Here is a 15,572-nt window from a genome sequence, read left to right as displayed (position 1 = left end):
GAAGTAGTAGTTTATGCTAGCAAATATCATACAAATGGTGGAAAAATCCCAGGTGATCCTAGGAGTGATAAGACGTGACTGAATGCTATACTAATATGAAGTACTGGGTTTAATTCAAAACCTACTAATATACCAAAAATGGGTCTAATGATGGGACCAGGATGGTAAGGGGATCTGGAAAATCATGTGCTGGAGGAAAGATGAAGTGGACGGTTTAATCTGGACAAGAAGAAATACAGGAGAGCAGGGTATACCTGAAAGCTAGGAGAAGACCAGTGCTTAGATTTTCCTCAAGGCAAAATGAAGATTGGGGGTGCAAATTTTGAGGAAGGCCAAACTGACCTGAGTACAAGAGAGCTGTTTTCTAACAGCACCTGGCACCTGGGAGCCAAGAGTCTGAGGAGGCCTCTCACCAGGGTGGGGTGGGCAGGAGAGCTCAGGGGGCATCGCCGAGGCACTGCGGTGGAGAGGAGCTCTGTGACAGAGCAGCCAGGCTCCCCAGTGTCTTAGCACCATTACGAATGCACATTTTATTACATAGTCTGAGAGCTAGTGGCACTAATGACGTCCGTTCTACTCAGTTACCTCCTTATGCTCTCTTACCTCCTTCCAAATTGGATCTCATCCCTTTCTTGAGGAGACAGAATATATAGAGTTCTGAGTGTTTAGAAAATTGACTTAATTTGATAATGAATTATTTCTTTAAAAACTAGAGAAATTGGCCATAAAGACCCCCTAAGTAAAATCTCTAACATCTTATTTTTCAAATATTGATTATTGGCAGTAATAGCAAAAGTACAAATGAGAAATTGAGATGATTATCTTATTGTATCTGGGAAGTAGGATAAAAAATTATCCATATCAATTATTTATTTAATAAACATTCTTGAATCTAGTCCATGTATAGATACATACGCTGTAATGGAAAAGATTCAGGGTGTGCCTTCAAGCATCTTCAGTCCAGTAGGGGAGATGGGCTTGTTTCACAAGAAGCAGTGAGAAGGGGTTAGGAATGAATCAAGGAATCATGTCAGAGGGCCCAGGAGTTGAGCTGGTGGGTCGGAGGGCTTCACTGGCAAGGGGAAAAGTGCTAGAAACTAATGAATACCTAGTGACAATTAATATAATGCCCCACCAAACACAATATAGAGTGGCTGTTGAACCCTGAAGGATAAGTAGAAGTTCTCCAATATACTTGGGGACAATATATTGATTACTGCCTTGGATTAAAAACACACATAGTCTTCTGTGTCCTAACTCTCTCAAGTTCTGACAGTGTCCAAGCTTTGTCAACTATTGGCAAAATTTCTTGAGATGAGACTATTATTCCTTTAAATCATTTAAAGGGAGAGAATATTTCTTTCTGAAAACCTCAAAAAGTTTAAATTGTATTTGAAGTTAGAACCTGAATTTTACTTGTTCAGTCTAAATGAAATAAGATAAAGTCAGAGTACAGAGTACATGAGTTAGTAGATCAAGATCTTAATTTCTCTAGAGATTTTGTTTGTATGCTATTGTTGTTACTTGTGGCTATAGGATGCTTACTAGTTAGAAACATATGGTGTCCCAAAAATGTATATACACACACTTTGAATAATTATAAAGGCAGTGTTTATTAAAATATATTTAATTTTCAAAATCGATCTATCAGCTGTTAAAGTCTATATATCTCAAACAATAACAGTGCATTGTATCGATATCACTCGTTCATCATATATTATTTTCATAGATGAAGCAGTATAATATTATTAGGGCAAAGGCTCTAGAGAGACTGTCTGAGTTCATATTCCATACCCCTAATGTAATTTACATAGATATTTTTATAACATTGAAATTGTATACTTAATATTTTATTTTCATTTATAAAAAGGATAGGATGGAAAAAAAACCCAAAATAAAAATAATATCAAAAAAAAAAAGAAAAAGAAGAAAAAAGAAAGAAGCAAAGAATATGATGAGCTTTGTTTTACAAAGTTGCCTAGGATTTTTCCAGAGAAGCATTTGAAAAGGCATAAATCAAATAGTTCTATGAGTTAAACATAACTATCCAAAGACCATTAACTTAAATAAAATTTCTTAAAGCAATTTTTACCATTTTAAAGAAAAAAAATAACACTTCTATTTATTAGATGAATAAGCTCTGGGATCGAATGTATATCAAAGTAATTATACTTAATAATACTATGTTACATATGTGAAAGTTGGTAACAAAGTATGTCTTGCGTGTTCTCAATACACACGAAAGAGGTAATTAAGTGGCATGATGCATGTGTTAACTAATGCTATGGTGGTAATCATTTTGAAATTGTTAAGTATATCAAACCAATGATGTTGTACACCTTTTTTTTTCTTTTTCTCCCCTCCCCCCCGATGTTGTACACCTTTAACTTACACAATGTTGTATGTCAATTATATCTCAATAAAGTTGGAAAAATAAAATTTCACAAGCCCAGGAAGCACAATGGTAGCAGGAGGAAACTAGAAGCCTACCAGACATTTCCATTGGGATGATAGCAGGAACTTTGGCCAGAAGAGTCCAGCACTGCCAGGATCGCAGGGTTAGTGGGTATGTCTTCTTGGACTATACAAGTGAAACCACGGATCTTGTTGGGCACTCGGATGATGGCTAGGTTTCCAGATGGGTAGCTGAGATCAGATAAGGTCATTGTTTTAATTGTCCCTGGTGAATAAATTCAATTTATGAGAAAGACCTTTAAAATGGAAAGCATTCCCAAAACAGGAGATACTGTTTTTTGTTTTAAAATGTTATGCCTTTTATGTGAATCAAATCTCTGTATATAAAAGCCTAGGTAGCTGTTATGACAGATTGACTAGAATGACTAGAATGACCAGAATGACCGGTCACTATGATCGCACAGACCACCAGGGGGCAGATGCTGAAGGCAGGACCTTTCCCCAGCCCCAAGGCCTGATGGCTGATGGGCCTGCCAGCCAACCTCCTGGTTCCTCCCTCCACTAGCAGGCCGCTGGGCTGGGCTGGGGAACCAGGGGTGGGTGGTGGTGGGCATGGCCCCTTTCCCAGTAGGGCTGAGGGTTGGCTTCCTTCTTGGGGCCAGTGGCCAACCTTCTAGGTTCCTCCCCCTAATTCTCCCCCTGGCTGGCAGGCCCATGGGAGCGGTGGTGGTGGGAGCAGGGCTGCCGGCAGAGAGGGGACTGGGGGCCAAGGTGGGAGAGGACAGGCAGGGCCATGGAGGATGGGTCAAAACCCACCTCTGTGCCCACCACAGCCTCACAGCCCACAGTTCCTTTCAAGGTGCACAAATTTGTACACTGGGCCTTTAGTATGGTTATAAAATGGTGTTATAGTTCTATATTTATTGCACTTTATATACTCATAACATTATCTATTGTAAAATATATGCGAAGGGCGGCAAGTTGTAAAATATGAATAGTGGAAGAACTGATTTTTAAAAAAGTGTATGTCCATAAGGAAAGTAAGAAATGATATATGGAAAGATGTTAACAGCTTTTCTTTGGTTGGTAGAATTTGGGGGTAATATCTGTTTTAAAAATATTTTTCTATATACTTTATCTTTTTGTGAAGAAATAAAGCTAATAAAAGTAACTTGTTGCTAGAAAGGATACAATATTTGCGTTGTCCCATCTGGAAATGAAGTCAGAAACTTGCTCCCATGTTTATAGTGCTTCTCCACGAGCTCATCACTCATGATCTATAAGCCACAGGAGAGAAAAGAACACTGAACTGTCAATCATTTCACATAGAACACATTTACGTAAGACACCCTTTGCTTGCTAGACAATGATACAAATCATTTCTTAATTTAAATTTATGGCCCTGCTTCAGTGACAAGGAATAACCCTTAGACATCATTAAAGATTGACCCTAATCCCTGAAGATAACTTGACAAAACTTTCTGGCAAAAATCTGACATTACATATCTCTTTGAAGGGTTTTTGTTTTACTTTACACACATATTAAATACTATAAAAACAAAACAGAAGATAAACAACCCACTACAATGAAAATATTCTATATCTTGATTATAATGGTGATTAAAATTCATAGAACCATACATCCAGAAAAGATATATTTTACTCTACGTAAATTATACTTCAGTAAACTGACTTTAAATCCCAGTGACAGCTGCAGTATCTGGTGTCACTTCAAGGGTGATCTTGAGGTTTATCTGAGCAAAACACTAGTAGAATGTGGGAAGATGAAGAAAGAAATATAGGGGCGGGGGCAGGGGGAGGAAAGAATAAAAAAGAAATACAGAAAATTCCTAATTTATATCTAAGTTTAATTATTTTATATGTAATGTTTGGTAAGGATATGAATTTGCCCCCAAGAATATTTTATAATAAAATAAAAGATTCAATTTGATTTTACTTATTCCTAATCTTGAATTGTGGTCAAATGGATACAGGAATTCTTAGGGGTGCCCAGCCAGCGTGGCTCAGTGGTTGAGTTTTGTCCAGGAACCAAGAGATGACTGGTTGGATTCCGTCAGAACGCATGCCCAGGTTGTGGGCTCAATCCCAAGTAGGGAGTGTGCAGGAGACAGCTGATCGACGTTTCTCTATCATCAATGTTTCTATCTTCCTATCTCTCCCCCTTCCTTCCTCTCTAAAAGTCAATAAAAAGTTTTAAAAACAAAGAATTTCTAGGGTTAAACAACCTAATTTTTTAATCTAAATGTTGCCATTTGTTTTAGAAGATAATACATTTTTCACTTAAAAAAATATCAAATACATTCATATAGTTGTTAAACATGCTATTTTGTTAATGGGTAATTATAAATGCCCCTGTTTTCACCTCCTGAGTCAAGAAAGCACAGTACTGATACTTAGAAGCCCTCAGAGTATCTATCCCAAAGCTAATATCCTTCCTAGACATAACCACTAGTCTTAATTTCTAAACAATGTAGTTTAACTTTCCCATTTTAAATTTTACAGAAATGGAATCATATATTATATATTTTCAATATTTTATTTTTCTGTCAACATTCATACATGTCCCAGTATGTAGCTATAGTCCAACAGCTTTCATTTGTATATTATGAACAATGACACTGAGTATTCTTATGGATGTATACTGGTATCCAGTTCCTTTTGGATATTATACCCACAGGAGGAAGTGCTAAATCCCAAGATATGTCTGTCTTTTAGTTTACTAGATAATGCCAAAATGATTTTCAAGTTGTAGCAATCTAAATTCTCACCAGAGGCAAATAATAGCAATTGTTGCTCTATGTCCTTTCCAATACAGTATTATCAGACTTAAATTTTTAAAATATATTTTTCCAATATGATAGGTATGTAGATATGTATGGATCCCTAATTGTAGTTTTAATTTTCCTTTTCCATATTACTAATGAGGTTGAACTCCTTTATATATATTTATAGATCATTTGAATTTTCTCCTTTGAGAAGTATGCAATTTTTTTTTTGCCCATTTTTTATTAGATGGACTTTTTTTTTTCATGTCTTTTTACATTTAGGATATAAACCCATATGTATGTCACATGTGCTGCAAATATCTACCCCTTCTTGGCTTATATTTCATAACTTTAATTTTTAATAAGATTTTTAATTGGTTTTTAGAGAAAGAGGAAGGTAGAGGGAGGGAGGATGGGAGGGAAGGAGAGAGAGACAGAGAGAGAGAGAGAAAGAGAGAGAGAGAGAGAGAGAGAGAGAGAGAGAGAGAGAGAGAGAGAGAGAGAGAAACTCATGTGAGAGCAAAAAAATTGGTCAGCTGCCTCCTACATGTCCCTTACTGGGGGTGGAACCCACAACCCAGGCCTGTGCCAAGAATCAAACCAACAGTTTTTCAGTGCAAGGGACAATGCCCAACAGCTACACTGGCCAGGGCCACACCTTTAATTTTAACTTATCAAATCTTTTATGGATACTGCTTTTTTCATAAATTAGTAAATCTTTCCCTAACATAAGGTAATATCGCTATTCTCCTATAAAAAGGAAATCTTTGCATTTTTGCATTTCACATTAAGGTCTTTAATCCAGTTGATTTTTACATATGATGTGAGATAGTGGTTCCAATTTCACTAAAAAACTATGGATACCTGACTGTCCCAGAGCTATGTTTTGAAAAGACTTTTCTTTCTGCATTATTATGTAGTGCCACTGCTGTTATAAATCAGATGTTTATGTATGTATGAGTCTGTTCTGGATTTTTTATTCTTTGTTTATCTTGCCCTAATATTACACTTTAATCTTAATCACATATTTTATAACTAGAGGACTGATGCACGAAATTCGTGCATGGAGGGGGGCGTCCCTCAGCCTGGCCTGCTCCCTCTCGCAATCTGGGACCCCTCACTCCTGACCGCCAGCCTGCTCGCTCCTTAGCTTCTTACTGCTTGGTTTGCTGCGCTTAGCACTGCTGTGCTCATCATCTGTGAGCCTGGCTCAGGGCTGCTGGCTGAGCAGAGCTCCTGCTATGGGAGCCTCTGCACTGACCATCAAGGGGCAGCTCCTTCACCGAGTGTCTGTCCCCTGGTGGTCACTGCACATCATAGCAACTGGTTGTTCCACTGTTTGGTTGATTTGCATATTAGCCTTTTATTATATAGGATAGGTCTTAATTTTCTGATAGACTATGTTTCCATCCTTCCCAGCATTCTTCTCAAGAATGTCTTGGCAATTCTAGATTTTTTTTATATTTCCATGTAAATATTAGAATAAACTTACCAATACCTCTTTTTCCCCCATACACACAAATATACCATCCTGTTAGAATTTGAAATTTGGGAAGAATGTCATATTTAAACTATTTAATCTTCTCCTCCATGAACAAATTTGTTAAATGAGTTGTTCAAGTATTCTACTGTATTACAGCTCTCTTTTAGTCTAATAGTCCTCTCAATTATGTGAGAGGTAAGTTAAAGTATCCCATTAGATTATGAATTGAAATATTTTTATTTCTATGAATTTTCTTTTATATATTTATAACTATATTAATATGGGAAATATTTTGTAATGTTATATCTTCATGGTAGATTAAATTTATTATGATTATTAAGTGATCCTCTTTCTCATTAGTAATGCTCATTATTATTTTCACAATATATTATTTTTACTTATTTATATTTAATCTTTTTGTATCCTTATATTTTATTTTATTTTAAAATATATTTTATTGAGTTTTTTTTTTATAGAAAGGGAGAGAGAGGGATAGAGAGTTAGAAACATTGATGAGAGAGAAACACTGATCAGCTGCCTCCTGCACACCCCCTACTGGGGATGTGCCCACAACAAAGGTACGTGCCCTTGACCGGAATCGAACTTGGGACCTTTCAGTCCACAGGCCAACGCTCTATCTGCTGAGCCAAACCGGTTTTGGCTGTATCCTTATATATTTTATATATGTATATATAATTTCAGAGAGGAAGGGAGAGAGAGAGAAATAGAAACATCAATGATGAGAGAGAATTATTGATCAGCTGCCTCCTGCACAACCCCTACTGGGGATTGAGTCCGCAACCCGAGCATATGCTCTGACTAGAAATTGTATGGTGACCTCCTGATTCATACATTGTTGCTCAACCACTGAGCCACATCAGCCAGGCTGTATCCTTATATTTTAAATGTGCCTCTTGTAAACAATATATGGCTGACTTTTAATTTTTTAATTGGCAGTCTTTGTCTACTAACTGGAGTATTTAGTCTATTTACATATAATATAATTGCTGACATTCCTTGCTATTTTCTACCTGCTTTTCTCTTCTCTTATTCTTTTTTGTCTTTTTGCGGATGTTTCAAATAAATTGTTCTATTTTTTGTTCTTCCTCTACTAGCAGGGAGGTTATACTCTCTGCTTCTGTTATTTTTGAAATGTCTGGCTACTCTAGACATTTCATCAAGAAAACTTAAATTTATCAAAGTCTGAAGTTGTGCTATGTATTATATTTGCCACAGTGAAGAGTGTAGTATTTACAACCCCCCTCTCAACCCCCCCCCCCAAACTCCCCCCCCAAAAAAACCAACCAACCAACCAAACAAACAAACCAAAAAAACCAATCACATTGCTTGGGATTTATTGGGCTTAAATCTGTGGGTCAGTCTCTTTTATCAGTTCTGAAAAATGTCCCATTATCTTTTTGAATACTACTTCTGCCTGATTATCTTTCTTCTCTCCTTCTGGGATTTTGAATAAATATATTTTAGGCCCCTCATTTTATTTTCACATCATACGCTCTCTTCTGTTTTCCTTAACTTTTTTTGTCCCCATGATGAACTTTGTTATTGTCTTTAACTCTCTTTTAAGTTTTTAATTTCAGTTGTTTTGTTTTCACCTCTGTAAGTTTATTTTTTCTTTTCAAACCTGTTATGTGACTTTATAGTTTTCTTTTCCTTCCAAATATCTTGAAGCTAATATTTTATTTTCATAAACACAGATTAATTCAGTTTCCAAAGTCTTTGCAGGTCTTTTCTTATTGGATAGTATTTCTCTGGATTTTTTTTTTTTTTTATTGTGGTGTCGTTTCCTAGTGTCCTTGGTTCTTTTACAATACATGTGTGCTGGTAATTGAACTTGAAAGATAATTTATAGGAATAATTTGAGGGCTGGATGAGTAATCTTTCTCCAGACAGTTTTTGTATTTGATTTTGTCAGGAACTTCAATTCACTGCCACCCCTTAAATTCTATGTCACTCAAGAGAAACAAACCTTGTCTTAGTAATTTAATTTCTAGGAATCTATTCTTAGGAATTATATTTACATAAAAATAAATTTATACATAAAGATATTTAAAGCAATATTATTTTGTATAGCAAAAAACTGTTGATAATCTGTATGTCCAATAAGAGGGAATGCTTAGGTAAGTTACATGGAAAAGTACATAGATATTAAAATAATGTTAATATAAGCTACACAATATCATGGTAAACAATTTTTAATAATTGAATTTAAAAGAAGATAAAAATTACATATCTCTATATATAAAAGCCTAAGTGACTGAATGACTGAACAACCTGTTGACTGGTCACTATGATGTGTACTGACCATCAGGTCTTGCTTAATGCAAGATCTGCCCCCTGGGGTTTAGTGTGCTCCCACAGCCAACCTCCCATGGCAAGCCAACCTCCCACGGTCCTTCCTTCCAGCTGGGCAGCCCCTATTGGCCCTGATTGAGGCTGGGCAAGATGGCCCTGATTGGCCCCAATTGCTGGCCAGACCAAAGAGCTCCACCCACGCATGAAATCATGCACTGGGCCTCTAGTATAATATAATTATAAGTATGTTAACAAAAACCATTGCATAAAAATGTCCAGAATGGTTATTGTCTAATAAAACTTTTGGTGACCATAAAAATGTCCTGTATCTTCCCTGCAATTTGGTAGCCATTAGTTACACACAGCTATTTAATACTTGACATATGGCTAGTGTGACTAAAGAATTGCAGTTTAGCCAAAACCAGTTTGGCTCAATGGATAGTGCGTCGGCTTGGGGACTGAAGGGTCCCGGGTTTGATTCCGGTCAAAGGCATGTACCTTGGTTGTGGGCATATCCCCAGTAGGGGGTGTGCAAGAGGCAGCTGATCAATGACTCTCTCTCATCGATATTTCTAACTCTCTATCTCTCTCCCTTCCTCTCTGTACAAAATCAATAAAATATATTAAAAAAAAAAAGAATTGCAGTTTAGCCCTGGATGGGTAGCTCAGTGGTTAGAGCATCATCCTATGGACTGAAGAGTCCAGAGGGTGCCTATAGGAGGCAACCAATCAATGTATCTCTCTTGCATCAATATTTCTCTCTCTCTCTTCCTTTCCCTCTCTCTCTCTCTCTCTCTTTCTCTCTCTCTCTCCTACTTTCCATTCTTTCTAAAAAAAAAAAAAATCAATGGAAAAAATATCCTCAGGTGAGGATTAACAATAACAAAAAAAGAATAACAGCTTAAATTCTATTTAATTTTAATTATTTCAAATTTAGCTGTATGTAATAGTAGCTACTATAATGGCTATTGCAGGTCTAGAAATTATTGAAATATTAATAATTATCTTTTTGGGAAGTGGTTGAGAGTTTTGGTGACTTTTCCCCTTTCTTTTTAGTTTTCAAAGGGTTCCAAATGTTCCTTAATGTACAATTTACATTTTTACAGTAAAACGGCTTTACCCAAACTAGTACCCCATCAAACATATGTAAAGTATTGTTGTTAAGTCTAGTAGAATTTAAAAGGCCAACTCTATACCAATTCCTTTAAATGTATATATTATTGAGAGAGGAAGAGAGAGAGAAAGAGATAGAAATATCATTGATCAGCTGCCTCCAGCATGCATCCACTGGTGATTGAGCCCAAAACCTGGGCATGTGTCCTGACTAGGAATCAAACCACAAACTCCTATTTCATAGATTGATGCTCAACCATTGAGCCACGCTGGCCAGGCTATACCAATTCTTTTTAATACATAGTTAAATGTGCCATGTACACAAGCTGCCATATTGATCATGATAGTTTTTATACATTTAGGTAAAACTAATTTTTAAAGCATAGCAAGAAAAAAATTACAAACTAATTACCTTTCCACACGCTGTCCTAGAATCACAACTAATGATCGACATGTTTCTTTTGTCTATTTCAAAATCAAATGATTTGTCATCAACTATCTTTTTTTCTGTAATATCCACAGAAAGTTGATAAGAAATTGTTTTACAGTGCTTTGGTTCTAAAAGGAAAAGAATCACATGAAGTTCATACATGTTTTAAATCTTTGAAAACCTCTACTCTAAAATGAAACTTTGAACTATTGCAAATGCATTGCTTCATCAGGAATATTTTAATGGAATAAAAATTTAACCTCCATTAAATTAAAGTGAGGAATCTTCCTTTGTTAAACAAACAAACAAACAAACAAACAAACATGAAACCATTCATTCTTTTGTTAAAAAAAGAAAAATGAGAATTGCTTTGGGATCCAGCACCTTGATCTGGAAGCAAAATGACAGCTGAATATGCAGCAGTGTTTTGCACCTCTTCCTAGGGCCAGGCCAGAAAAGCAACTAAATTGGAGAATATCCACCATGAAGTAACAAATTGGATACAGCTGAGAAGACAATTTTCAATAAAGCAGGGGAGAGGATGCCTAGAGAATGCCACTTGCCAGCCATAACCTATGTGGAACCACCACTGTGCCTGGCCTCCAGATGTCTGCACACAGAGTGAGCTCCCACACCAGGTTTCCTCAACAGCCTAGTGTCCTAGGATCCAGCTTCAAGACTCTGCAGTGAGTGCAAGCCATGGGGAATCCTGCACTCCTCCCCTGCCCCAGCCCTTCAGACAGAGTGCATCTTAAAGGCTGCCAGAGAGAGGGAGAGAAGTTACTTATAAGGCATCCCCCATTAGAATATAAACTGATTTCTCAACAGAAACACATCAGGCCAGAAAGAAATGGAATGAAATATACAAATTGATGCAAAGCAAGGGACTGAATCCAAGAATACCATACCCAACAATTCTACCATTCAAAATTGAAGGTGAAATAAGGAACTTCACAGACAAAAAGAGGCTAAGGGAGTTTATCACCACTAAGCCAGCCAATGCAAGAAATGCTAAAGGGATTGCTGAATAAAGAAGAAATAGGAAGGAAAGAAGGCTGGTACAATATTCACAAATCAATAAATGTGATACATCACATAAATAAAATGAAAGATAAAAGTCACATGATCATATCAATAGATGCAGAAAAAGCATTAGACAAAATTCAGCACCTTTTTAAAAAAAAATATATTTTATTGATTTTTTACAGAGAGGAAGGGAGAGAGATAGAGAGCTAGAAACGTCAATGAGAGAAACATCGACCGGCTGCCTCTTGCACACCCCCTACCGGGGATGTGCCCGCAACCAATGTACATGCCCTTGGCCGGAATTGAACCTGGGACCTTTCAGTCCGCAGACCGACACTCTACTACTGAGCCAAACCAGTTTCGGTCTTTTTTTTTTTTTTTTTTTTTTTTTTTTTTTTTTATAAAACATCTCAGTAAAGTGGGAATAGAGGGATCATACCTCAACATAATAAAAGCCTTATATAACCAACCTACAGCCAACATCATACCCAATGGGCAAAAACTAAAACCATTTCCCTTATAACAGGAACAAGACACGGTTGTGCACTCTCACTACTCCTGTTTGACCTAGTATTAGAAGTGCTAGCCATAGCAATCAAACAAGAAGAAGAAATAAAAGGCACCCACATTGGAAAAGAAGAAATAAAACTGTCATTATTTGCAAATGACATAATATTATACATAAACCACCACCCCCCCAAAAAAAATAAACACCAAAAAAACTACTAGATTTAATACATGAATTTGGCTCTATAGTGGGATACAAAATTAACACCCAGAAATATATGGCCTTTTTATACACCAATAATAAACTCGCAGAAAGTGAAATTGAAAAAATAATCCCATTTACTGTTGCAACAACAAAAAATTAAGATACTTGGGAATACACTTAACTAAGGAGGTAAAAGACCTGTATTTAGAAAACTATAGGACATTGAAAAAAATATATAAAGGAAGACACAAACAAATAGAAGAATATATCATGTTCATGGATTGGTAGAATCAACATCAATAAAATGTCCATACTACTCAAAGTAATCTATAGATTTAATGCAATCCTTATTAAAATACCAATAGCATATTTCACAGACCTAGAATGAACTCTACAAAAATTCACATGGAATAAAAAAAGATCACAAATAGCAACAGCAATCCTGAGAAAGAAGAACAAAGTTGATGGTGTCACAATACCAGATATCAAGGTGTAATTACAAAGCGACTGTTCTCAAAACTGCTTGATACTGGCACAAAAACAAACATATAGACCAATGGAACCAAACACAGAATTCAGAAATTGACACAAGAGATTATGCTCAATTAATATTTGACAAAGGAGGCAAGAACAAACAATGGAGTCAAGACAGTCTATTCAATAAATGGTATTGGGAAAATTGGACAGATACATGCAAATAAATGAAGTTAGACAACTAACATCATACACAAAGATAAACTCAAAATGGATAAAGACTTAAACGTAAGATATGATACCATAAAAATATTAGAAAAATCCAAAGGGAACAAAATATCAGACATATGTCATATCTTTACCAATACATCTCTTAAGGCAATGGAAACTAAGGTGAAAATAAACAAATGGGAATACATAAAAATAAAAGACTTCTGCACAGCAAAAGAAACCATCAAGAAAACAATAAGAAAGCCCACTGCATGGCAGAACATATTTGCCAATGTTATCTCTGATAAGGGCCTAATCTCCAAAATTTGTAGCAAACTCATACATCTTAACAAAAGGAAGATAAATAATCCAATAAAAAAATAGGCAAAGGGGAGAAACCAAGATGGTGGCCTAGGTAAGCACCTAAACAGCTGCCTTGCACAATAATTTCAAAGCAACAACTAAAATACAGAAAGAACATCATCCAAAACCACAGAAAAGCTGGCTGAGTGAAAATTCTACAAATAGAAGGAAAGGAAAAAGTTCATGGGTCAGAGGAGCTGCAGAGCGTTGAAGTAAGGAGACTCGTGTGCAGAGAGGAAGAGTGGCCGAGTGCCTGGCTGGCGGGAGGGGAAAGGAAGCCCCCCACTGCACTGAACCCCAGCTTTGGCCAAAACCTCGTGGACCCAGGCTCATATGGGTGGAGTCTGGACTGCAGAGAAAGGCACATGGAGGCTCGGAGACTCAGGGGAGCCGCAATGGGCAGGGGTCTGAAGGCATGCATGCGCGTGAGTGTGCCCAGAGAGGTCTGACTTCGGAGGTTGCCGCAGGCTTTCCAAAGCAGAAGAAGTCAGAAGGTCCTGACTACACTGAATCCAGTTCTGACTGCACTGAATCCCAGTTCCGACTGCACTGAAACTCAGTTCCGGGCGAGCCCCTGGGGGACCCACGCTCTTACAAGGGGAATCTGTACTGTCAGGACGAAACTAAGGGGATCCGTGGAAGGCAGGGGTCTGGAGGCACTGGGATTCAGTCTATTTATTGAATAGACTGTCTTGACTCCATTGTTTGTTCTTGCCTCCTTTGTCAAGGGCAGGGCTGACGGGAAGGTGGGCATAAGGGGAAGAGATCAACCAAAGGACTTGTGTGCATGTATATAAGCCTAACCAATGGACACAGACACTAGGGGGTTAGAGTATGTGCTGGTGGGGTGGGAGGTGGGGGGAGAGGTCAATGAGGGAAGTTAAAACAAACAAACAAACAAACAAAAACAGAAAAATGTTCATTTTAATTAAGTGCAATTTTCTTGCCTTAAACCTAGTAGAAAACAGTTGAATATCAAGAACCTTATACTAGATATTTAGGTTAAAAAACAGAAGTATATTGTCTCTAAGTATCTTCTCCATAGAACTGAATGGTAGAGGAGAAGCTTAATGCTCAGAAAGATTAATAATTTACTCCAAAGCAGGCAGCCTCTAAGTAGAAAAGTAAGGACATAAATTCAGAGCTTGTGATTCTAACATCAGTGTTCCCTCAACAGTCCCAGCTCTTTAACTATATTTGCCAGGTGACTAATGGAACCTATGAAGAAAGAAATCTGATTTATTTTTGATAGATTTACCATACCCCCGCTTGAAAACAAAATGGAATATGTGCTTAATAAAACAAAAGACACTGAACCCAAAAGCTCTCTGCAGTTATCTGTAACATGTTCTATACTACCATAGATGTTGCTAATTTATTTCAATCAATAATAACTAGATGAAGACTAAAAACTTCAAAAGCTAGATGGTTTGAAACCAGCTTTCCTTAGCCATTTTGACTAATGCATTGACTGAAATGAAAACTTTAAATAGTGTTTTTTAAATATGCCAGTTTTTCCCTGGACAGTTCGGCTCAGTGGATAGAGCATCAGCCTGTGGACTTAAGGGCCCCAGGTTAGATTCTGGTTAATGGCACCTACCTTAGTTGTAGGCTCAATCCCTGGCCTTGGTCTGGACACCTTCAGGAGGCAAACCAATTAGTGTGTCTCACATCAATGTTTCTCTCTCTGTGTCCCTCCCCTCCCTTTCCACTATCTCTAAATAAAAAATAATAATAATAAAAAAAATCAATGGAAACATATCCTCGAGTGAAGATTAATAAAATAAAAATATGCCCATTTAAGTTCTTGGTCAAGCATATGAGATTTCTGATGTACAGTTGATCTATAACATAAGCATTGATGAACTCACCTTCTTCAGAGAAACTAGCAGTATGTTCAATTGGTTTTAGTTCCCAATGTTTGGGTATTTGTTGCTCCTGTTTTCTAAAAACAAAACAAAACAAAACAAAAAAAACACAAACCATAGATTTAATGTTTCAAGCTGTAAAAAGTATATGACAAATTATAACTGTTTCAATGTCACCCCTTGTAACTTTTATCTGTTATTACTTGTTAATCTAATTATTTAATCAAAGCACATGGATCTCCATTTTGTTTAGTGGACAAATTTCTCCAAAATAGGAATTCTGAATTGTCCTGAGAATCTGGGTAAGTTTCTATTTTAAATTAGTGAGTTCACTGAGTTTCTGGGAGCGCCCGGATCTCATAACATCCACCAGGCTTTG

The 15,572-nt window shown here is 36.9% G+C and overlaps 1 protein-coding gene across 1 annotated transcript in view; it reads right to left on the bottom strand.

Moving 5' to 3' along the window:
• Positions 1-15,572, bottom strand: part of ERICH6 (glutamate rich 6) — a 65,755-nt gene that overhangs the window by 24,197 nt on the left and 25,986 nt on the right. The window contains exons 7-10 of the mRNA XM_084875951.1: positions 15,197-15,270; positions 10,523-10,668; positions 3,607-3,692; positions 2,491-2,646 (exon numbers count right to left, since the gene is read on the bottom strand). Coding sequence (XP_084732077.1) covers positions 2,491-2,646; positions 3,607-3,692; positions 10,523-10,668; positions 15,197-15,270 — 462 coding nt within the window. The remainder of the gene's footprint in view (positions 1-2,490; positions 2,647-3,606; positions 3,693-10,522; positions 10,669-15,196; positions 15,271-15,572) is intronic.

Source organism: Pipistrellus hanaki, assembly GCF_964339955.1.
Source record: "Pipistrellus hanaki genome assembly, chromosome: 2".
Lineage (NCBI taxonomy): Eukaryota > Metazoa > Chordata > Mammalia > Chiroptera > Vespertilionidae > Pipistrellus > Pipistrellus hanaki.
Note: the sequence above shows the minus strand (reverse complement) of the source record. Positions and strands in the feature narration are given on the sequence as shown.